At 44.8% G+C, this 25,511-nt stretch overlaps 1 protein-coding gene across 2 annotated transcripts in view; it reads right to left on the bottom strand.

The window, feature by feature from the left end:
- AFG3L2 (AFG3 like matrix AAA peptidase subunit 2) overlaps window positions 1-25,511 on the bottom strand; it is a 56,825-nt gene that overhangs the window by 15,652 nt on the left and 15,662 nt on the right. For both annotated transcript variants that reach the window (XM_070050510.2, XM_070050509.2), the window contains 7 exons: window positions 20,687-20,761; window positions 15,401-15,525; window positions 14,146-14,419; window positions 10,821-10,958; window positions 4,120-4,273; window positions 711-818; window positions 497-622 (listed from right to left, as the gene is read on the bottom strand). In XM_070050510.2, coding sequence (XP_069906611.1) covers window positions 497-622; window positions 711-818; window positions 4,120-4,273; window positions 10,821-10,958; window positions 14,146-14,419; window positions 15,401-15,525; window positions 20,687-20,761 — 1,000 coding nt within the window. The remainder of the gene's footprint in view (window positions 1-496; window positions 623-710; window positions 819-4,119; window positions 4,274-10,820; window positions 10,959-14,145; window positions 14,420-15,400; window positions 15,526-20,686; window positions 20,762-25,511) is intronic.

The following is a 25,511-nucleotide window of genomic DNA, read 5'->3' on the forward strand; positions in this document are numbered from 1 at the left end:
TTCCTGCTAATGCACCTGGGAGACACCAGATGATGGCCCAAGTACTTGGCTTCTTGCCCTTACATGGGAGACCCTGATGGAGTTCCAGGTTCCTGCTTCAGCCTGGCCCAGTCCCAGCTGTTGTGGGCCTTTGGAGAATGAACCAGCAAATATAAGATCCATCCCTGTCACTCTTTCAAATAAATAAATCTTTTTAAAAAAGTATACATACATATTTAAAAATTTTTTTAAATTTAAAAACAAATGTCAAGCTTGCCAAATGCTTTTCAGATCTCTAACTTTTCCGATAAATACACGCATGTGGATCAGAACCTGCTACTGAGTGAGACGGTGGGTGTGGATGGGCTCGCTATGCTAGCTCCTCATATTCTGTGTGTGTCTGACATTTCCCACGTTAAGAAAATAAAAACACAGACTTCAGCAACCCAGGTAAGAGGTAGTACAGTGGACTGTGCCTGGTGCTTATCAGGGGCAAAACAGCAGTTATTCCACTCACCTGAAAATCCTGGAGTTAAGGATGCCAATTTTCTGGCCAGCTTCTCCTTCTCCAAGGCACTGTCCAGTTTTAGTGGCCGCAGATGAACTTTGAAAATAGAGGCTCTTCCTTTTATGTCTGGTGGTCCTTTAGAAATTATTAAGGAAAAAAAAAATGTCAGACAGTCATACTTACACCATGAGAAGTGGAATGAGCCTGGGGGACACCACCTCACCAATAAAGATCTGCCTGTCAAAACGCCCTGGTCTCATCAGTGCTGGGTCCAGGATATCCGGCCGATTGGTACCCGCCAAAATGACAACATTTGTTGTTGTATTAAATCCTGAAAAGATAACAAAAATGTAGTCATTAAATGACACACAGCAGGAAGCCACAGTGTGCCTGTCCAGAACACACGAGCATGACAAGGCATAGCTGCACTACCATGTTTTTCTATTATCCAGAATTTTTAAAGTCACTAACTTGAATTATTTTTCTTGCTATTCATTTTGTCCTTAATAACCAGAGAGCAGGGGACCACTGTTGTGGTAAGGCGGGTTGAGCCACTGCCTGCGACGCTGGCGTCCCATATGAGCGCTGGTTCAAATTCTGGCTGGTCTACTTCCAACCCAGCGCCTCGCTAATGTATGTGGGAAAGCACAGAAAATGGCTCAAATGATTGGGCCTCTCTACCCACATGGGAGACCTAGATGAAGCAAATGGCCATTTGGGGAGTGAACCAGTAGATGAAAGATCTCTGTGGGTAGCTCTGCCTTTCAAATAAATAAATCAATCTTAAAAACTTAATAGTCATATGATGGACTAAAAGTTATTAAATATGTTTAATATTTTTAATCGGTACACAGTAATTATATACAGCTGTGGGCTACAATCTGTTATTTCAATATCTGGATATAATCTGTGATGAACAGATCAGGGTAACATATCTCTCACCTCAAACATTCCTTATTTCTTTGTACTGGGAACATTCAAGAGCATTGTCCTAGCTGTTCTGAAACATACTATTAACTGTTGTCACCAGTTACTCTACAGTGCTACAGAACATTCGAAGTCATTCCTCCTGTCCAACTGCACTCCTGTAACCATTAACCATCCTCTTCCATCCCTCCCTGAGACTTAAAATTTGTTTTGGGGCTGGCGCTGTGGTGCAGAAGGCTAAAGCCCTGGCCTGAAGTGCCGGCATCCCATATGGGCGCCGGTTCAAGTCCTGGCTGCTCCTCTTTCTATTCAGCTCCCTGCTCACGGCCTGGGAAAGCAGTAGAAGATAGCCCATGTGCTTAGGGCTATCTGCATGAGACCCAGAAGCTTCTGGCTTCAAATTGGCCTAGCTTCAGCCATTGCACCCACTTGGGAAGAGAACCAGCGGATGGAAGACCTACCTCTCTCTCTCTCTCTCTCTCCCTCTCGCCATCTGTAACTCTACTTCTCAAATAAATAATTAAATCTTTTTTTAAAGATTGATTTATTTATTTTAAAGTCAGAGTTACACAGAGAGGAGGAGAGGCAGAGAGAGAGAAAGAAAGAAAAAGAGAGAGAGAGAGAGAGAGAGAGAGAGAGAAAGGGAGGAAGGGAGGAAGGGAGGAAGGGAGGGAGGGAGGAAGGGAGGGAGGGAGGGAGGGAGGGAGGGAGGGAGAGAGGGGGAGGTCTTCCATGCTCTGATTCACTCCCCAATTGGCTGCAACGGCTGGAGCTGCTAGGAGCCAGGAGCTTACTCCTGGTCTTCCCACGTGTGTGCAGGGGCCATCTCCCACTGCTTTCCCAGGCCACAGCATTGAGTTGGATCGGAAGTGGAGCAGCTGGGACTCAAACTGGTGCCCACACAGGATGCTGGCACTGCAGGTGGCAGCCTCACCTACTACGCCACAGCATCAGTCCCAATAAATAAATTTTTTTTTTTTGACAGGCAGAGTGGACAGTGAGAGAGAGAGATTCAGAGAGAAAGGTCTTCCTTTTCCATTGGTTCACCCCCCAATGGCCGCTGTCAGCACGCTGCAGCCAGCGGCGCACCACGCTGATCCGAAGCCAGGAGCCAGGTGCTTCCCCTGATCTCCCACACGGGTGCGGGGCCCAAGGACCTGGGCCATCCTCCACTGCCCTCCCGGGCCACAGCAGAGAGCCGGACTGGAAGAGCAGCAACTGGGACAGAATCTGGCACCCCAACCGGGACTAGAACCTGGTGTGCTGGCGCCGCAGGTGGAGGATTAGCCCATGGAGCCGCGGCACCAGCCCCAATAAATAATTCTTAAAAAAGAGTATTTGAAACTGGCCAAATTCACACTTGGTCACACTTGCATCCCCTGATGCTTCAGGATCATAGATGATTTGGCAATGGGAATGTCATTTTTCTGTGGATCATTTCACCATTTTTCCTTTTACTCAACTCCAGATACAAATACCAGCTCAATACCGATATTACATTATGGTAGGTTGACAGGCAACTATAGTTTGTTATCATGCATATTGATATAAAACAGTAGCTAAAGAGGAATGCTTTAGATATCTTTTTTCCCTGGAGGTGGGGGAGACCACTCAATATGAGAATAAGCATTCTCATTTTTATAGATAAGCAAAACAGTGAGAAAGCATCATTTAAAATACAGAAAAATAGGGGCCAGTGCTGTGGTGTAGTTGGCTAAGCCTCTGCCTTCGGTGCCAGCATCCCATATGAACACTGGTTCTAGTCCTGGCTGCTCCTCTTCCAATCTAGCTCTCTGCTAAGGCATGGGAAAGCAGGAGAAGGTGGGCCAAGTCCTTGGGTCCCTGCACCCGTGTGGGTGACCTGGAAGTAGTTCCTGGCTCTGGACTGGCCCAGCTCCAGCCATTGCAGCCATTTGGGGAGTAAACTAGCAGATGGAAGACCTTTCTCTTTCTCTCTCCCTCTCCGTCTGTATTCTACCTCTCAAGTAAATTAAAAAAAAAATAAATAAATAACAGAAAACTTTCAGGTAGGCATTTAGTCTAATGGCTAAGACACTGGTTGAGATGCCTGTGTCGAGCATCACAGTGCCTGGGTTTGAGTTCCAACTCTGGTTCCTAACTCCAGCTTCCTGCTAATGCAGACCCAGGAGACAGCAGTGATGGCCTAAGTGATTGGGTCCCTGCTACTCAATGTGGAAGACCTAGACTGAGTTCCCAGCTCCCAGCTTCAACCTGGCTCAACCCCAGCTATTGTAGGCATCTGAGGAGTGATCCACTGGATGAGCACTTTTATTTTTTCAAATAGTAAATACATAAACATTTTAAAAGAATAAAAAATAAAGTACAAGGGGCTAGCATTGTGGCACAGTGTGTTAAGCTAAGCTGCTGGTTGTGACACTGGCATCCCAAACTGGAGTGCAAGCTGGAGTTCTGACTGCTCTGCTTACAATCCAGCTCCCTGCCAATGTGCTTGGGAAGGCGGCAGAACATGGCCCAAGTACTTGGGCCTCTGCTAACCATGTGGGAGACTTATATTGAGTTCCTCACTCCTGGTTTCCACCTGGCCCACACATGGCTGCTGCTGTCATTTGGGGAGTGCACTAGTAGACAGAGAGCTCTCCTTCTCCCTCTGAAGCTCTGCCTTTAAAATAAATAAATAAACCTTTAAGAAAAATAAATAAAATACAGAAGACTTGACTATTCACCATCCATCTCCACCAGCAGCTGGTTGAGTGTGTTTTCCTGTTCACTTTGCCCACCAAAGTTGCCTCTTCCTCGCTTCCGTCCCACAGCGTCGATTTCATCAATGAAGAGAATGCAAGGAGCATTCTTCCGAGCCAGGGCAAATAAGTCTCGCACCTTGGTAACAAGAGAAACAGAAGGAGGCCTGACAAGTGAGTGCTATTTATCTCCTCATGAAACATAAGCCTTAAGGTTGTTTTTTTTTTTTTTTTTTAAATCTATGAAGGAAATCTTTGTTACATACTGTAGAGGACATATTTAAAGGGTTACAAGTAGCAAAGGACAAGCAAAGCATGAGTAACTTGGTAACTGACTCGAGGCAAGCAAATATCATTCCTATAATCTCATCAATTATTGCATCTGTAATAAACACTAACAACATCTGTTGTCCTAGTATCAACTTAATATGACATGGTTTGCCCTACAAAAAAGACAACACTATAGAGCTGTAAACCTCATATTCAGTTGACAAGTTCAGACCTCCCAGTTCACATATCATGCCTAAAAAGAAGGCAGTGAGCAGAAATTTACTAATAGGTCTATGCAACCCTTGCACACAAAGTAAGGGCAAGGACTTTGCAAGCCTACCCTGATGGCCACCACCAAGCAGCAGTGATGCCCCTGCTCCCAAAGCCACTGTGAGAGGACAGCAGCTGGCACCTTTGCTCCCAGAGATGGTCTCTCAGGCCATAAGCTGAGGTGGGAAGAAGGGGCTGTCCCTGCTGTGCCCATGTCAGTCACTTGCCCCTTTTACAAGTGCCAGACATGAGCCCCAGCACCTCATAGCCCTTTCACTTCAGTTTCCATGCCTCCTCCTCAGCCTCTCCTGCCTGGACTTCAGGATTTTCATTTTTAACACCTCCTGATGTAACTCACGCACCCCTACAGTCTTCCTCTGAACTCCAGATCTGTGGCTAACAGACCCCACAGCTTAAGCTCATTCCTCCCTCTTTGTGCCTGAACTGAACTTGGCATCCATCAAAGCTCTCACATAGAGGAACTTTCTACCTTCTCCTCCAGGTGAGGTGGAGTTGGGGTCTGCTTACAAATCACCAAAATAATCCTGCTGGAAAACCCTTGCCTGCAGAGGCTCACAAGTGGGGCGGGCACCCTACCCTCCTTGCCGAGGTCCTCTGTTGGCCTATGTCCCACATCCCTCTGGCTCTTGGTCTCTCAGTCCCCTGACCCACCTGTTTAATACCTGCTGCACACTTTGACAAGTCCAGCACCGTCAAGGTGCCCAACAATCAGCCTCAAGCTCCCTCCTCTCTGACCAGCCCAGCCAATGGGTCTGTCCAGCCCCATACACCCTCAAGCATCTCACATGACCAGTTCTTTTTCAAAAAATTTCACTCATTTGAAAAGGAGAGAGGTAGGCAGGCAGAGACTTTCTGTCCATTTTGTCACTCCACAAATGCCCACAACAGCCTGGATTAGGCCAGGCCAAAGCCAGGAGTCCATAATTTAATCTGGGTCTTCCATGTGGGTGGCAGATACCCAACCACTTTGGCTATCACCTAGTGCCTCCAGGTCTACATCAGCAGGAGTCCAGACATTCCAATATGGGAGTCGGCATCACAAGGACAGTCTTAAGCACCATGCCAAATGCCCATCCTACATAACCAATTTTTCACCTATTTCTCAGCTCTCTACGTGCTAGGTTCCCACACATCTGGTCCCATGGTCCATCGTTATAACCATGTGACTCTTCCTTCCTCCTCTGTTTTTTAAGAGTCATGAGCCTTATAAAAGCCATGTGAATTCACCTGTTTTATCTATTGTAATTCTCTTAAACTAAGATGTCATTAATAAGATCTATTGTTACTAGCTATTAACTGAGGACACAGTACTTTTCTTTTTTAAGGTGTATTTATTTTTTTGAAAGGCAGAGTTACAGAGAGGCAGAAGCAGAGAGAGAGTTCTTCCATCTCTGGTTCACTCCCCAGATGACCAATCCAAAGCCAGGAGCCAGGAGCTTCCTCCGGTCTACCACGTGGGAGCAGGGGCCCAAGCACTTGGGCCATCCTCTACTGCTTTCCCAGGCCATAGCAGAGAGCTGGATCAGAAGCGGAGCAGCCGTGACTTGAACTGGCACCCATATGGGATGCTGACACCACAGTCAGTGGCTTTACCCACTATGCCACAGCGCCAGCCCGAACAATACTTTCTTACTGATTCTAAGTTGTTCCTTGATGTCTAGAAAAGTTAACTATGATAGCTGTCGCTCCCCCTCTTCGTGGAGGAACGACACTAAACCCTGCCTAGGCTTCATATCCGAGTCACGGCACCATTATGTCGCTCCCCCTCTTCGTGGAGGAACGACACTAAGCCCTGCCTAGGCTTCATATCCGAGTCACGGCACCATTATGTCGCTCCCCCTCTTCGTGGAGGAACGACACAGGACCCTGCGCTGTTCTTTCATCTGCTCGGCCCTCCCCGGGTTTGCTGCTGGTTCTTCCCGGGTTGGCTACTGTCCCTTCCACCTCCGTGGAAGGGCGGTTCCCCCTGCCACATTCCCCACTTCCGCAGGGGAGCGGCACACCGCCGGCCGGCTCTCTCGGGGGCTGCACAGGTGTTCCCCTTAGATGTTCCTCTTAGATGTTCCTGGTGCATGCCGTCTCTCTCCTCCTTTATAGTCCTCCTCCGCCAATCCGTGCTCGGCTGCCCACACGCCGAGTACGCTGCTCTCCTCCAATCAGGAGCAAGTCCTACAGTTTATTGGTTGAACTGGAGGCAGCTGTGTAGAAGCTGTTTTCTTCTCTCCCAGCGCCATATTGTGGGAGAGCAGGTGCATAGAATAAGTCTTAATTCCAGTAACTTAGTCTAGTCCGAGCTTGCTCCCCACAATAGCATTTTGCATTTCTACAGTATTTCTGTTCAAAGTCACATTCTAGACACTGATGAAATAAATACAAGTGCTTCTTTAAACAATAAACCATACACTTCCTGATTTCAAAACTCACTACAAAGCAACAGGAATCAAGACGGTATGGCACTGGCCTAGGAACAGACATATGGGGGTAAGCATTAAGCCCAGTGGTTAAGCTACCAGTCAGGACCAACATGTCTCATGCTGGAATGCCTGGGTTTGAGACCCACCTCCAGCTCCTGACTCATTTCCTGCTGATGCAGACCCTGGGAGTCAGCTGATGATGGCTTGAGTAATTAAGTCCCTGCCGCCCACCTGGGAGATATAAATTGAGTTCCTGGCTCCCAGTTTAGCTTGGCTGCTGTGTTCATCTGGGTAGTAAATCAGAGTATGGGAGCATACTCTCCCCCTCTCCAAACCCTTTCTCACTCTCATCTGTCTCATTTTCCCTCTCAAATGAACAAATTAAAAAAAAAAAAAAAAAAAAAGACATACAGATCAAAAGGACAGCACTGAGAGTCCAGAGATAAGGGTCAAGAGTATCAAGATTATTAAATGGGAAAAGGCAGTCTTTTTAACAAACAGTGCTGAAAACTGGATATCCACCTGCAAAGAATGAAATTAGACCTTTACCTTGTATAATAAACAAAAATTAGCTCAAAATAGATTATTGAGCTAACTAAGAAATAAATCTCTTAGAAGAAAACAAAGGAGTAAACATTCATGGTTTTGGATTTGGGAATAAGTTCTTAGATGTGACACCAAAAATATAAGCAACAATAGGAAAAACAGACAAGTAAGACATGAAATTTAAAAACTTTTTTGTGCTTTACTATCAAGAAGGTGAAAATGCACAAGATGGAAGAGGATATTTGCAAATCATGTATCTGATCAGAGTAGATACCCAGAATCTATGTAGAACTTGTTAAAATTCAACAATAAACAGACACACAATCTAGGGTGGGTGTTTGACCAAGTGGTTAAAATGCCTGCAACCCTTGGGGCAGGACTTGTGGCACAGTGGATAAAGTCTTTTCCTTCAACATTGGCATCCCATATGGGTACTGGTTAGAGCCCTGGCTGCTCCACTTCTCATCCAGCTTCCTGTTAATGAGCCTGGGAAAGCAGAAGAAGCTGGCCCAAGTGCCTGGGCCCCTGCACTCACATGGGAGACCTGGAAGAAGCTTCTAGCTTTGTTGCATCCCTGGCTGTTGTGGCTATTTAGGGAGTGAATCAGTGGATGGAAGACCTCTTTCTCTGTCTTTCCCTTTCTCTCTCTCAAAACTGTGCCCTTCAGATAAGTAAATTTATATGGGAGTACCTAGAGTCAATTCCAGGCTCTGGCTTCTGATTCCAGATTCCTGCTAGTGTAGACCCTTGGAGGCAGCAGATGATAGCTCAAGTGCCTGGGTCTCTGCCATCCACCTGGAGACCCCAGCTGAGTTCCTGGCTTCTGGTTACTACCCGCCCAAACCTGGCTAACGGGAGCATTTGGGAGTGAAAGGGAAGATGGAAGTTCTCTCTGTGTCTCTCAAGTATAAAAATGAATAGAGAGATCATCTAATTAAAAAAAACAGCAAAGATCTAAATAGACATCTCTGCAAGAGAGACAAACAGCCAATATGAGAAGACAGATGCGCAACATCATCAGTCATTAAGGAAATACAAATCAAAAGCAAAACGAGACACCATATCACACCCACTAGGATGAGCAGTGGTAATAAAAAAGTGAGAAAAGATGAGGTGGTGGTGAGGATCTACAAAAAAAAAATCATACCCCCTGCCAGTTGGAATGTAAACGTGTGCAGGAATTTTGGAAAATTCTGGTGGCTCCTCAAAAAAGTAAAACATGACAACCATTTACCTTGAAAACATTGTGCTAAGTGAAAAAAAACAGGCATAAAAGACCACACACGGAACAGGAAATTTTATAGACAAAGCAGATTAGTATTTGCTTAGGCTGAGAGTAAGGCAGCAGCAATGGGGAGCTGGTAGTTGAAGGTCTGGGGTTTCTTCTTCAGGTGATGAAAACACTGCATAACAGACGGTGGTGGTTGCACATAACTGGTAATACACTAAAAGCCACTGAACTGGATACTTTAAGATGGTGAGTTTTGTGGTACATGAATTCTATCTCAATAAAACTGTTACAAAACCAAAAAACATTAAAGTCACTTCTTGAAATATAAGTTCGGGGGCCAGCACTGTGGAATAGAGGGTAAAGCTGCTGTCTGCAGCACCGGCATCCCATATGGGTTCCAGTTTGAGTACTGGCTGCTCCATTTTATTTATTTTTTTCTTTTGATAGGCAGGGTGGACAGTGAGAGAGAGAGAGAGAAAGGCCTTCCTTTACACCGTTGGTTCACCCTCCAACAGCCGCTGCGGCTGGTGCACTGCGGCCGGCGCACCACACTGATCCGAAGCTGGGAGCCAGATGCTTCTCCTGATCTCCCATGCGGGTGCAGGGCCCAAGGACTTGGGCCATCCTCCACTGCACTCCCTGGCCACAGCAGAGAGCTGGACTGGAAGAGGGGCAACTGGGACAGAATCCGGTGCCCCGACCGGGACTACAACACGGTGCGCCAGCGCTGCAAGGCGGAGGATTAGCCTATTGAGCCACAGCGCCGGCAGTACTGGCTGCTCCATTTTTGATCCAGCTCCCTGCTAACGTGACTGGGAAAGCAGTGGAGGACGGCCCAATTCCTTGGGCTCCTGAACCCATGTGGGAGACCCAGAAGAAGCTCCTGGCTCCCAGATTTGGACTAGCCCCGCTCCTGCCATTGTGGTCATTTGGGGTATGAACAAGTGGATGTAAGATCTCTACCTCTCTGTCGCTTCCTATAACTGTAACTTTCAAATAAATAAATAAATCTTAAAAAAAAAAAAAAGAAAGAAAAAGAAGAACATCATGGGGCTGGCACTGCGGCACAGTAGGTAAAGCCACCACCTGCAATACCAGCATCTCAAATGGGTGCCAGTTCAAGTCCTGGCTGCTCCACTTCCAATCCAGCTCCCTGGTATGGCCTGGGAAAGCAGTAGAAGATGGTCCAAGTCCTTGAACCCTTGCACCCACATGGGAGACCACGAAGAAAGAAGCTCCTGGCTCCTGGCTTTGGATTGGCCCAGCTCCAGCCATTGTGGCCATTTGGGGAGTGAACCAGCAGATGGAAGACCCCTCTCTTTCTGCCTCTCTGTAACTCTGCCTTTCAAATCAATAAAATAAATGTTAAAAAATAAAAATAAATAAGAAAGAACTGCATTAGATCATTGACTGCCATCTCAGTTGGGGTAAGGGAGGTGGGCATGAAGTCACAGGCCTTGCTGGAGGCTGGCCTGGAGTATTCAAAGCAGTGACTGATGAGAAGTCACTCTGGGGACTTCAGGAACAGGGCCATCTTCACCAAGGCCCCATCGATGGGGCACTGATCTGGGAGTAAGGAAGTCGAATCATCAAAATAGATAGAACAGTACTGGGACAGGCATTTGGCTTAGCAGTTAAGACACTGGTTAGGACAACCTCATCAGGGTGCTTGGGTTCAACACTTGTCTCCAGCTCCTGATTTCAGCTTCCTGCTAATGCAAACCCTGAGAGGCAGCAGTGATAGCTCATGTAATGGAACTCCTGTCACCCACACGAGAGACCTGCATAGAGTTCACAACTTCCAGCTTTGGCCCAGCCCAGAAGACATTTGGGGAATGAACTGGCAGTCGTGAGCCCCCTCTCTGTCCGCTCTCAAAGAAATAACTAAGTTTAAAAAGAAAACAAAAACAGAATAACAAGAAAATAAGACTTACTCTAGCTGGACCCACACCAACAAACATCTCCAAAAATTCGGATCCACTAACGGTGATGAAGGGGACGTTGGCTTCTCCAGCTGTGGCCTTAGCTAGCAGTGTCTTCCCAGTGCCTGGAGGACCAGTGAGAATCGCACCCTTCAGACATTAAAAAAGAGAAATTACATTTTCAGGAAAGTAAATTGCATATCTACACAATGTCAAGATGTAACTGTCTCTAAATCTCATTGATACATGTATTTCTTAAACATCTTAACTCTTAAGATATATTAGCAAGAAGAATGACTAGTGACAATTCTTCAAAAAATTTGTTTGAATGTGAAACCTTAAGTGCTTCCCTTACTTTAGTGTTTTCATTTTAGACCTTCAGTAGTACAGAGGTACTTCAAAAGTATGTGAAAAAAACGGAATTAAAAGATAAGTTTAGGGGCAGGCATAGTGGTGAAGCAGGTTCAGTCACTGCTTGGGATGCCTACATCCCATATCAGAGTACTAGTTCACGTCCTGGCTACTCTGCTTCTGATCCAGTTCTCTGCTAACGAACCTGGGAAGTGGCAGATAATGGCCCAAGTACTTGGGCCCCTGCCACCCATGTGGAACACCAGTTGTTGCAGTCATGTGGGGTGTGAACCAGTGGATGAAAGATCTGTCTCCCTCCCTCTCTCTCTCTTGCTGTCATTCTGCCTTTCAAAATAAACAAACAAATCTTTAAAAAATAAATAAATAAAAGACAGATATGTTTAGGAGGTGGTAGTTTCTTTGCAGGTATATTTTTCCTGGTGGTTAAGACAGCCATGTCCCATACTGTAGTGCATAGGTTTAAGTCATGGCTCTGTCCTGATTCTAGCTATCTTGCCAATGTGTATCCTGGAAGGCAGCAGGTGATGGCTCAAATGGTGGGGTCCCTGCAACCCACATGGGGGGCCCACCTTGGGTCCTGGTTCCTGGATTTGACTTGCCCCTATTGCCAGCTATTGTGGGCACTTGGGGAGTAAATTAGTAGATGTGAGCCCTCAGTTTCTTAACCTGCTTTTCAAATACATACATACATACAAAAAATTAAAGATAAATTAATTTTTATGCAAAAATAATTCTGAAATCCACGCACAATTTTTCTGTAAGATCATCTTTCATGACCTTTGTGAAGACCCCTTATATGTACATTAAGGGTGACTTAAGCTGGAACTCTATTAATACTCACAAAATTCAAGGAGATATAAACATCAGATTCTAAATTTACATCTTTCTTTTACTCTTTACAAGTAAAACTGGTCTTTGAACTCAAATAATAAACTCAATCACTAATTTCTACTTTCACATGCAAGTCAACATTTTTAGCATTGATGATAATTGAAACCCAATTCTATAAATTGACTTTTACAATTATTGTCCATTAAGAGATTAGCTATAAACAGTGTCCTATCGTTTTCATCACTAGGCATACTACTGTAATGCTCTATTTATAAATTCCACCATGTGGAGAGGTGGATATATTATACACCATATTAGTCAAAAGACATTTTCCCCCTAGATTTTGTGACAAAACTTTAAGGTATTTATTTCTTCTTTATAAGTTCCATAAAGAAAGTAAAAATCCAATGACCAATGATGAACTTAAACAAGTTTGCTTAAATAATATAAAACTGTTGGGGCCAGCATTGTGGCATTGCGGGTAAAGCTACCACATGCAATGCTGGTTTCTATATGGGTGCTGGTTTATGTCCTGGCTGCTCTATTTCTGATTTAGCTCCTGAATAGCCTGGGAGGAGCAGCTGAAGATGGCCCAAGTGTGGGCCCCTGCCACCCATGTGGGAGATCAGGATGAAACTCCTAGCTTTGGCCTGGCCCAGTTCTGGGTGGCCATTGCAAGCATCTGTGGAGTTTACTAAGGGATGGAAGTTATCTTTCTCTCTCTCTTTCAAATAATTAAATAAGTCTTAAAAATATGAAACTGTTACATTGAATTATATAGATGCCTGGATATGAAATACAATAACAAATTTTTTAAGAGGATTATTTATTTGAAAGGCAAAGTTACAGTGTGAGAAGGAGAGACAGAAAGAGATCTTCTGTCTGTGGGTTTACTTCCCAAACAGCTGTAACAGCCAAGGATGGGTCAGGCCAGAGCCAAGAGTTCAGAACTCCATCTGAGTCTCCCACATGGGTGGCAAGGGCCCAAGCACTTGGGCCATCTTCCATTGCTTACATAGGGGCATTAGCAGTGAGCTGATCAGAAGGAGGGCAGCCAAGACTCAAACTAGCACCCATGCGGCATCCCAACCATATGGGATGCTGGTGTCACAAGCAGCTTAACCTACTGCACCACAATGCCAGTCTCCAAAGCACAGCAAATTATGAAACCATGCAACAGGACTTTTTATCCATGTAGACAGGACGTGAAAATCAAGGAAATGATGATTTTTTTTAACAAATGATTCATTTAAAGTAAATATTAATGGACTGCAAAAAGAATTAAAAGATTTTTATGTATTTAATTTATTTGAAAAGCAGAGAGAGACAGAGAAAGCTCCCATCTACTCGTTCACTCCCCAAATGCCCACAATGGCTGGGGCTGAGCTGAGCCCAAACCGGGAGCCAGGAACTCAATCCAGGTCTCCCACATTAGTGGCAGGGACCCAACTATTTTAGCCATCACCTGCTGCCACCCAGGTCTGCATTAGCAGGAAGCTGGAATTTGGAGCATAATCAGGACTCAAACTCAAGCACTCTGAAGTGCAATGTGGGCATCCCAACCAACATCTTAACCATGAAACTAAACACCTGTCCCAAATATTTCTTATTTATTTACTTAATATGAAGGTGCTATCCATTCAACAAACAGAATACGGCCGTTTTGTGCCTAGCCAGAGGTACAAAGCCCAGGAAGGCCCGGGCTGTTTTGCTAACAGTGGCCACAGATACATCTGCTGGAAGAAGGGGAGGTGTTCATTAGAGCTGTCTCTTCTATACCCTATCTGTGCCATGATCCTCAGTGCCAGGCACAGGCAGACGGTCCACACACTTCTGTGAAGTGAGGGAACAATGGGTAACAGCCAAGTGTGATGTGCTCAGGGAGCTACAGGAGGGTTCAGCAGCCCAATCAGACTGAGAAGGAAGATGAATCAGACCTCCAAAAGGAGACAACACAAGTAGTTTCAGGAATACACCCCAAAAACCCCAAAACAGACGTTAATTAAAGTAAAGCTAAAAGGAAAAAAAAAAACAGCTACTTTATAACAAGTAATCCACCTTCCTAAAATGACTGCAGGGATCAAGGGCTACTTCAGAACACTGCTGGGTATAATCCTCTGAAAGTTCATTTTACCTTTGGGATTTTTGCTCCTAGGTCTTGATACTGTTTCGGGTTTTTCAAGAAATTCACAAATTCCATTATTTCTAGCTTGGCCTCCTCACAGCCAGCCACATCTTTGAACTTCACGTCTATCTCATCCTTTAAGACCTTGGCAGTGGTTTCTCCAACACTGAAGAGTCCACCCATGCCCCGGCCGGGCCGCCCGATGCCAGCAGGCCCTCTTCTTATGGTGTACAGTAAAAAGGCGATGATGAGTGCTGTGGGCAGCATGCTCAGCAGGAAGGAGCTGGAGGGATGACACACGGTGTTAATGTTGCTATGCTGGCAGGGGAGCCTTGGCTTTTTCAATGTTTTGCATATACAATTGCAAATATTTTCAATTTTTGAAAAATCTAATATTTTACTTGAGGTACAAGGAGAATCTAAGTGTGTTAATATCACTGATGTTGAATTATAAAGGATAAACCAACATCAATGCTGTCTATTTTAGTCTCACCCAATAACCACCACTTATACACAGGATGCACTGTGATTTATTATTGCTAAACATGTTTCAAATAGATTTCATATCAATCATTTAAAGATTTTAACATGGGGGGAGAATGTTTAGCCCAGCAATTCAGATGTATGTCCCCATCAGAGTACCCGGGTTTGATTCCTGGTTCTCACTCCTGATTCCAGCTTCTTGCTTATGCATACCCTTGGAGGCAGCAGGTGATGGCTCAAGAAATTGGGTTCCTAGCATCCATATAGCTTGTGTGGGCATTTGGGAAGTGAACCAGCAGAGAATTCTCTGTCACTCAAATAAATAATAAAATTTTTTTAAATATTTTTTTCAGATGACCTTGGTATTAATCTGGGTAGAAATTCCAGTTTTCTTGTTGAGATGCAACAATTTATTCTGAAATGTCTTTCAGATAGCAAATCTTTGCTAATTTAACAGCGAGCGAGTTTCAGAAGTAAAGCACACAATGGTTACATCTCTCCTGCAACTGCTGCAGGCGCTGCCTTAGCATCCACTTCCTGGCAGCTTCCCAGGAGACTCTCGGGCTCCTTCCAACTCCTGCCTGCTGTGGAGGAAGCTGCTCAGGGTGACTCAGCGACTGAGGTGCCTTTTGTCTTAGTAAAGTTTATTTCAGCACCACTAGGGGTGCAGATACATACTTATGTTTAGTATAATGCAGTTCAGTTTAACTTACCCTAAGAAATTTGGATCAGAACTTTGTACAGTACACAGTCTTCAGATAACATTTTGAAAACTTCTTACCCATCACTTTCAGCAATGTAGACAACAGGCACCCGGTTTTCTCCTTCTATGCCCAATTCTTGCTGTAAAGTTTCCAGATTCCGCTCAAAGGTGTCTACACTGCCAATGTTAAACCAGACGTACTGCTACAAAAACAGAAAGACAAAAACGCTAAGGATAAAGTGGAAACAAAGGGTTAACCTCACTAAAAGGTTCAACTGTTTCAGAATGTTTTAGAAATGATGAAGGCTTACAAATTAAAAACAAGAGGCTGGTTATAATGGTGTGGGACTAAGTTTCACTCAAAATACTTGGCAGTGCTTTAGTGAGATTCCTCAGAGGCTCTAAAACGATGAACTCAGAGAACAGAATGGAAAACCTACTGGAAAAGACAATCCTCTTTATAAACAAACATGCACTTTTCTTCTCCATTTCCCAGCTGCCCACTCCCAAAGTAAAAACTGATGTTAGACAATAAACATTTGTGTGCAAAAAACACAAAAAACTGATGTGATACAATAAAGACAGCTAATGCTCACTGAGCACTTCCTAAGTGCCAGGCACCATTCCAAGCCCTGTGTATACCTCGACTCACTCAATCTTGAGGAGCAGAAACATCATCTCAGGCAACAGTCAAAATCTGAACAATCGGAAAAGCAGTATTTACCACTGTCCAATCTGAACAGAAGTGCCATGCTGTACCAGGATTTCCTTTCCCACTCTCTGGGGCTGGGGAGCTCCTACAGGCCCTGGGGATCCCAGGATCCCTGAGGACTTGGGGCAATGGCTGTGATACTGTCTAGCACAGAAGCACAGTTGTCCTTCAGTATCCACAGGGCATAGGAAATTGGTTCTAGGATCCCTGAAGATACCAAAATTTGCAGATGGTCAAGTCCCTTATATAAAGTGGTATAGTATCTGTGTATCACCTACATACACCCCCCTGTACACTCTGTCTTTCTAGATGACTTTAATACCTAATACAATGTAAATGCTATGTACATCAGTGGTATACTATATTCTTAGTCTGGGGGCCAGTGCTGTGGCGTAGCAGGTTAAGCCTCTGCCTGCAGTGCAGGGATCCTATATGAGCACTGGTTCAAGTGCCAGCTGCTTCACATCTGATCCAGCTCTCTGCTAATGGCTTGGGAAAGCAATGGAAGATGGCCCAAGCATTCCATATGGGAGACCAGAAAGAAACTCTGGGCTTTGGATCAACACAGCTCCAGGCACTGCGGCGATCTAGGGAGTGAACCAGTGGATGAAGATTTCTCTGTCTCTTCCTTTCTCTGTAACTCTGCCTCTCAAAGAAATCTTAAAAAAAAAAAAGTCTATAATATTCATTACAGATGTAATTTTTCTCCAAATACATGTTTTAAAATATTTATTTATTTGAAAGGCAGAGTTACAGAGAGGCACAGGCAGAGCCAGAGCCAGAGAGGTCTCCATCCGCTGGCTCACTTCACAAATGGACGCAACAGCCAGTGCTGGGCTGGTCTGAAGCCAGGAGCCAGGAGTTTCTTCTGCGCTTCCCACATGGGTGCAAGGGCCCAAGCACTTGGGCCATTTTCTACTGCTTTCTCAGGCCACAACAGAGAGCTGGATCAGAGATGGAGCAACTGGATCTTGAACTAGCGCCCATATAGGATGCCAGCACTGCCAGCAGGCAAAGCTACACCACAGTGCCCACCCCTAAATATTTTTAATCTGAGCTCAGTTGAATCCATGGATGCAGAGGATTATCTTCCATACTCTATCAGTGTCTATGGGCTGGATATGAGCCCTGAACTACAGGGATTTAACTTGCCCATAATTACGTGAGAATGAGACCACATCCAAAATTCAGGCAAGCTGGTGCCAGAGCCAGTGTCCTAACCTCTGTACCACACTGCCTTTCTGCACAACCAGGAGATACTACAAGTAACAACTCACATTTATGGAGTTTTACCAGCTACAAGACCCTGTTCCAAGGACCTTGCAAGTATTAGTCTCATTTTATAACACAAAAACAGTTTCTCCTTTAACCTACAATAGTCCTAAAACAGTGGAGTATTTTAAAAATCAAAATATTTCATTTAAGATATAAAGCTGAGAAGAGAACATGACATTGATATCCTTCCCACCAACCAATGTTACTGAGTGAGGAAAACCCCTCTGGTATTTCCCTCCACGTACAACAGTACTTCAAAAAAGTTTGTGGAGGGCAAGTGATTAGCATAGCAGTGAGATGCCTGCATCCCAGAGCAGAGTATTTGGGTCTGGTAGCCAGGCCTGGGCTCCTGACTCCAGCTTCTTGGTAATGCAGACCCTGAAAGGCAGCGGTTATGGCTCAAGAAATTGGGTTCTTGCTACCCATGTGGGACACCTGGATGGAGTCCAGCCTAGTCAAGCCTCGGCTGTTATAAGGGAGTGAACTAGTGGATGAGAGCTGAGAGGTCTCTTTCTCTCAAATAAATTGGAAAAAAAAAAAAAAAGTTTGTGGAAAATAAAATTTTCTTTTACAAAATAAAATCCATATTGAGATCCATGCATAAGAAGATCTTGAAGTTAATAAAAATATATATAATGAAAAAACTATACATGGATATCAAAATTTTTCACACCAAACTTATCTTTTAATTTCATTTTTTCATGAAATTACAGTATCTGGAAAAATATAGACAGTAAGCTTTACGCAAGCTAACAGTAGTTCTTGGTAAGTTGTTCTCTGACAAAGATAAAAAATTCATGTGGTTACATGCCCCAAAACATGCACGTAGCATACTGACACACGACTGGACTTCCTCTAACTCAGCACCTGACGTCAGCGGGCCAATATGCAGAATGCCTGGTTCTCCTCAGACAATCAGTGCAGACCCAGGGCCAGCGGCATAGGCATCAGCCACAAGCACATTACAAGTGCAGGTTCTCAGAAAGATCTAGAGACGATCTTCTGGGACGGACAGTAGTCCTGACCCAGGTGCTTCTCACACAGTGAAGACCGGGAATCACCTCTGGCTCGCACACCACCTTACTGCTATGGCTTGAACAGGATCTGGCTCCCCAACTCTGCCAGACATGTAAGTCCCAAAGTCATGGACTGATGGTGCTGACAGGGTGGAGGCTTGATCCAGCTGCGGTGACTGGGCTGGGATGCTGGGGCACAGCCACGAGCCAGTCAGGATGGCTTCATGAGGAGAGACCACAGGAAGGAGTGAGCGCCTTGCCTCTCAGCTTCCTGCTCACCACGTGATCGTTCCTCAGCACTCGCTCCACCGCTGACAGCCTCCACCCTCGTCAGATGCTGGACGAATGGGCCCACCCAAACGTGCACTGTAAACCTCCAAAACCAGAAGCCAAGATCAGCCCTCTTCCTTCCCAAAGCGCTCCTCTCAGAATTTGAGAGTGACCAAAAGGTGACTCACAAAGCACTAGCCGTAAACATGTACTACTGTTGACAAATACTGCAGCTCATTTAGTGCAAGTGATTTGAAGCCAAAGCACAGGAATTAATATGGCTACTCTCTGAGCAGTAGGACACTGAAAATCTTACATCTGAAAGCTCAAAGCATCTATTGAACAGGACATAAATATTTTCTGTAAAAAAAAAAAAAAAAAAAGGAAATGGGGCTGGCGCTGGTGGCACAGTAGGTTAATCCTCCACTTACGGCACTGGCATCCCATATAGGTACTGGTTCTAGTCCTGGCTGCTCCTCTTCTGATCTAGCACTCTAAGGCCTGAGAAAGCAGTAGATGGCGTCCCAAGTGCTTGGGCCCCTGCACCCAAATGGGAGACCCAGAAGAAGCTCCTGACTCTTGGCTATGTGGTCATTTGGGGAGTGAATCAGCAGACAGAAGACCTTTCTGTCTGTCTCTTCCTCTCACTGTGACTCTACTTCTCAAATAAATAAAATCTTTTTTAAAAATTAGGAAATATACACAAAAAGAAAATTAAAAACACAACCTCAACACCTAAAAACTATCAGTATTCATATCTATCCTTCAAGATTTTATAATACTTCCTTTAGTACCTTGAAATGCATGCCTCATTTCAAAGGAAATCAATATAAACCTTAATTATAATATCATGGAGGAATAAAAAAGAAAAGTTCTTCATAACAGTATAGAGTTCACCATGTCAATTCCTGTGCCAGACTATACTAGAAAACAAGGTCCTGCCCAATGTCAAACTGCTCTCTTGGGACAGCAGTGCCCTCCTAGGACCACTGCTCAGCCTGGAAGCTGACAGGTGCCCAGTAGGTGGCACGGACTCACTGCCGAGTGCTTGTTGTATGAACAGTGCTCTGGAGGACATCCTTGTACAGGCATCTTCACACAGTCCTTAGAAACTTCAGCAAGGTTACTGGGCGTGTGCCCTAGAAATGGCTGGTGTACACACTGTTCAACTGACCTTGAGAGTGCAGATCTAATTCCCAGCACTAAAAGTCTGAGGGAAAAAGTAGCATAGTTATGAGTGTACGTTTCACCCTAAGGCATACAGAACGCAGGGAAAATCAACCATCAAACAACTTTCTTAAATATGACCGAAACACCAGGGCCATAACTTTATGGCTATTCTTATATTTGTTTCTGCACAAATTAAACAAGTCATTATCACTTCTACTTTCTCCTTGAAATATTACCCCATCCAAGGCAGAAAGGCTAGCAAACAGTTAAAATTATCCCAAGGGAGCAGGGATGCAATCTGGTAAGAGATGTCTGGCCCTGGAAGCCAGCAGGACTGTAGAACACCAGTCTGGGGGAGGGGACAAAGGCAGATGTCAAGGGAGGACCGGATACCACCCGGAAGTGGTGCCTCTCCCTCCCCCATGAACCCCTCAATGCATTCAACTTGGTCTGGGGTCCCTGAAGTACAGCCTAAACCAGTTAGAAAAGAAATACAAATTGTCTTTAAAACAGCAAAACAAATGGAAATTGAAATAATATCACAAAAGGGTTGGGAGACAGGTGATCAGAATGTTTCTTAAAGTGACTAGAATAGAGCTGTTTTAAAACATAAGATTGCAACATTTTTTGCTTAACCAAACTGTCTCATAGTCATGAAAAATCAGACTGTTCTGGAATACTGAACACTCAGATTTTATTCACTGTTTCCTATATGTACAGCTGAAATGATTACCAAAAACAAAACACTGCCCCGAATCACATCACTAACACACTGTGTTCACATGTTCACTAGGCTGGTGAGCATCACACAAGCACATCCAGTGTATGTGTCTACTACAACGTGAGGGACATTTCCTTTCCCATTTCAAATCTGGAAAGTTAATTTGTAACTAATTCATATCAATTAATAAAATGAGTTACCCCATCAACCGGAGTTTTTCCTGGTGTAAAGGTCACTCGAACAAAACGCTTGTTGACGACTTCCAGTCTGTCTACCTAGAATTTTAAAAAGTTAGATATCAACATAAATTCACAGGAAATACTTAAGATATTCTTTTAAGATCACTTAAGAAGCATGTGACAATTCAGACATACAAAAACAAAGGAAAGAATTAGATAGGGGCACTCCATGTCCCCACCTGCAACACTGGGGAAGCCACCAGGGCACAGCTATCGCCCAGGAGTGACGGCTGTCATTCAGGGGCTGAAAGATCTAGGACACATCCTTTAACTTGGACTGCACACATACATAACCCAAACAATAGCTTTACTCTCTTCTGCCTGTTTTGCTTTTTAAAGATTAGTTTTTATTATATTTCAAAGTCAGAGTTCTAGAGAAAGAGGGAGAGACACAAAGAGAGGTCTTCCATCTGCTGCTTCACTCCCCAGATGACCACAACAGACAGGACTGGGCCAGGCTGAAGCCAGAAGCTTCATCCTGATTTCCCATGTGGGTGGCAGGGGCCCAAATAATTGGGCCATCTTCCACAGCATTTCCTAGGCCATTAACAGGGAGCTGGATCAGAAGATCTGCCAGGACCAGAACTGGCACCCATATGGGATGCTGGCATCAAAGGTGGTGGCTTTACCTGTTACCCAACATCAGCCCACTAGGCACTCTTCTAAAGTTTCTCCATGTGGACCTGTGGACAGGCACACTGACACTGGGTTGCAGAGTACACAGATCTCCCGACTTAACTAGCTAGGTAAGGCCAAATTGTTCTCCAACTCACTTTTATCAGCAAAATATCCCTATTGCTTCACATTCTCTCCAATACTTTCTCCTAACTATGTAAGATTCACACTAACACTCAATGCCTCATCCTAAGGTCTGGGGCTGAATCCAGACATGCTTGTCTCCCATTATCTGCTTTATCAGGAAGTCAGGAAGGTATGAATGACACACACACAGCAAGTTAGGGAGCCCCAGAGTTGCCAGAGGAGCTGGAATAGGGGAGGAGCTGATCTTAACAGTGGTCTGGCAGGGAATGATTAGAAGTGCTCTACTTTCCACAACACTGTTGCCACAAGCCAGAGTGTGATGGAGACACAGAGAGATGGAGACTGCTCCTCAGGCACCTGTTAGCACATTCGAAGGCCTGCCCCAGCTCAGCCACATCGGAAAAGCTACTCCTGAGAAGCAGGCTACTTACTGCATCTGAGAAATATAAATTATATCCTCACTCACTTGAGATACATAATTACTTCAAATTCTGAGTAGAGGGGCCAGCACTGTGGCGCAGCAGGTAAAGCCGCTGCCTGCAGTGCTGGAATCCCATATGCACCAGTTCAAGTCCCAGCTGCTCTACTTCCGATCCTACTCTCTGCAATGGCCTGGGAAAGCAGTAGATGGTCCAACACTATGAGAGACAATGACATGGTCACCCCTTGTCTAGACTGTTGAGGAACAACTTACTATTTTTTTCCTTTAAGTATTTTTTGTTGTTGTTGTTGCTCTGTTTGTTTTACTTAATACCACAGGTTGAACTCTGTAATCAATACACAATCATTCTTAGGCGTTTAAAATTAACAGAAAAGTGATCTCTGTTAAATATAGGAGTGGGAATGAGAGAGAGAGGAGATATATAGGTCGGCACATGCTCACTCGGACTAACCTCCAATGGTGGAACTAGAAATGTGCCAGGGGATTTCAACTCAATCTTATCAAGGAGGCATGTACCAATGTCAGCGCACTTGGTAAAGTGATAAGTGTAAGTACATAACTGATCAAAAAGATAGAGTAAGTGTCGAAGAGATTTCACAAATAAGACCAGTGTAAGCAAACAATGAAGGATAGAATTAAAAGGGAGAGAATGATCCTGCGGGGGAAGCATGACACACAGCAGACTCATAGAATGGCAAACGCCCCAAACAGCACCGCGGCCTCAGAATCAACCCTTGGGGCTTCGGATCTGGCCAGAAGGCCCATGGGAGTCTCACAGGCATGGAAAGCCATGACACGGTGGCAAAAACAACCTAAATAAAAGATCCTGGTGAACAAGACCCCAGCAGAAGGAACAGGCCATCAAGGAGGGAGGCGCCTTTCTCCGAAGGGAGGAAGGAACCTCCACTGTGATACGGCCTTGACTAAACAAGTTCAGAGTCGGTGAACTCAAGGGGCTTCCATAGCCTAGACAGCTCATGGCAAGAGCCTCGGGTGATTGCTGACGTCATGAATAAGAGTGTCAATTGTTAAATCAACAACGGGAGTCACTGGGTACAGGCTCCCCACGTAGGATCTCTGTCCTTAATGTGTTTTACTATGAAACTTAAAAACAACACTACTTGTTGAACACTACCCTATACCTTGTGCGGTTGTGTGAGTGCAGCCTGTTGAAATCCTTGCTTAGTATACACTAAATTGATCTTCTGTATATGAAGGTAATTGAAAATGAAACTCAATGAAGGGCGGGATGGGAGAAGGAGTGAGAGAGGGGAGGGCTGCGGGAGGGAGGGAGGCTGTGGGGGGGAGCCACAACAATACAAAAGTTGCACTTTGTAAATTCACATTTATTAAATAAAAAAAAAGAAAAAGAAGATGGTCCAAGCCCTTGGGTCCCTGCACCTACGTGAGAGACCTGGAAGAAGCTCCTGGCTTCAGATCAGCCTAGTTCCTGCCGTTGTGGTCATTTGGGGAGTGAATCAGCAGATGGATGGCCTCTCTCTGTCTCTGCCTCTCTGTAACTCTGCCTTTCAAATAAATTAAATAAATCTTAAAAAAAACTTCCGAGTAGAGGGACAGGTGTTTGGTTAAGACATCACTTGGGATGCCTGCATCCCTCATCAGAGTACTCAGGGTCACATCTCAGCTTGCTCCCAATCCCAGCTTACCTGCTGATCACACCCTGGCAATCAGCCGGCGGCTCAAGCAGCTGGGTCTCTGTCACCCACGCAGGAGACCCAGATTGAGTTCTCACCTTCAGCCTGGCTCAGTCCTGACTATTGTGGGAATCTGGGGAGTGAACCAGAGGATTTCTCTCTGCCTTTCAAATAAATAGACAATTTAAAAAGAAAACAATCTGAGTAGATAGAATTCTGGAAAGCTAATGGAGTAAGACGTCAGGAATCAGTCTCCTGTTTCCATAACTGTGCAAGCAGAACACCTCTGACTAACTATTCTGGAACTCTAGAGTCTATTGAAGGCCTGCAGTTCCCTGGAGGAGGTCTGGATGGTGGTAAGTTAGGGCTGATTTCTGCCAATTTCAGCTTTTAGTATGGTAGCAGCTACCTAGCTCTAGCCCTCCCTCAGCTATATACATTCCCATGTTTCTGGAGTAGCTGATGTGCAGCCTGCAACAGTCAGAAAGGGCAAAAAGGATCCATTCTCCAAAAACCAGGAAGCTGTGCCCTGACTGCTGCTTCTGAAGTCAAAAGGTTAGGCAAAGGAGAAATGGCACTGAAGGAACGGAGCTGACCGCCAGGGGTTAGTGGGCTAATTCCTTCATCTATGCTCTTCATCTTCTCTTTCTCCCGATTCTGGAGCCAATATAAAAGGTCAGGATGTTAAAAGACAATCGCATATGCAGGGAAAACTGGAAAGTGACCATGCACACCAAAGAAAGGCACAGTTTCAGAAAAGGCCCGAGTAAATCTTAAGTTTACACTTCAGGCTGATCCTTGGCACATAAACAGCCTACAACACTCAGAATAACAACATTAAACAGAAAACACTGGGAAAGGGGAAGAATCTGATATCCAGACTTAATCAGATCAGAATGGCCAGTTTTCAACAACAAAAAATGTCGTAAAGCACACAAAAGGGAGGAAACTATGTTCCATTCATTAAAACAAAACAAAACAGAACTGTCCCTGAAGAGAGCCTATGGCAGATCTACTAGACAAAGAGAATTAGAATAATTATCTTAAAAATGCTCCAAGAACTAAAGGAAGATGTCAAGAAAAGGACACTTAAATTAAATGGGACTATCAATAAAGAGCACTTAAAAACAAAACAAAAGAAATTCTGCAGCTAAAAACTACAATAACTAAAATTTAAAAATCAATAAAAGGGAGGGCCTGGGCATTGTGGCATAGCGTGTAAGGCTGCCACTTGCAGTGCTGGCATCCCATGTGGGTGCCAGTTCAAGTCCCGGCTGTTCCACTTCCGATCCAGCTCTCTGTTACGGCTTAGGAAAGCAGTGGAAGATGGCTCAAGTCCTTGGGCCCCTGCACCCATGTGGGAGACCTGGAGGAGGCTCCTGGCTTCAGATCAGTGCAGCCGCAGCCGTTGTAGCCATTTGGGGAGTGAACCAGTGGATGGAAGACCTCTCTTTCTCTCTCTGCCTCTCCTCCTCTCTCTGTGTAACTCTGCCTTTCAAATAAATAAATCCTTAAAAAAAAAAAAAAAAAATCTGAATAAAAGCAGTGGGCATTTGGCGCTCCAGTTAAGACACTGTTGGGATACTTACATCCCATACCATGCTGCCTGGCTTTGAGTTCCACCTCCACTTCTGATCCAGCTTTCTTCTGATGTGTGCCCTGGGGAGGCAGCAGGTGATGGCACAACTACTTGAGTCCCTGCTAGCCATATGGAAGGTGCAGATTGAGTTCCAGGCCCCCGGCTTTAGCCTGACCTGGCCCTGGGTGTTGTGGGCATTTGGGGAATGAACCAGGGTGGAAGATCTCTGTCATGTCTCTCTCTCTCTCTCAAATAAATACAATTTATTTAAAATAATTTACTAAAGGGATTCAAAGGAAAATTGGAGTAGGCAGAAGAATCATAATTTAAAGGAAGGACAACTGAAGT

The sequence above is a fragment of the Oryctolagus cuniculus genome, chromosome 10, assembly GCF_051225735.1.
Source record: "Oryctolagus cuniculus isolate XC-2025 breed Fujian yellow rabbit chromosome 10, ASM5122573v1, whole genome shotgun sequence".
Taxonomy (NCBI): Eukaryota; Metazoa; Chordata; class Mammalia; order Lagomorpha; family Leporidae; genus Oryctolagus; species Oryctolagus cuniculus.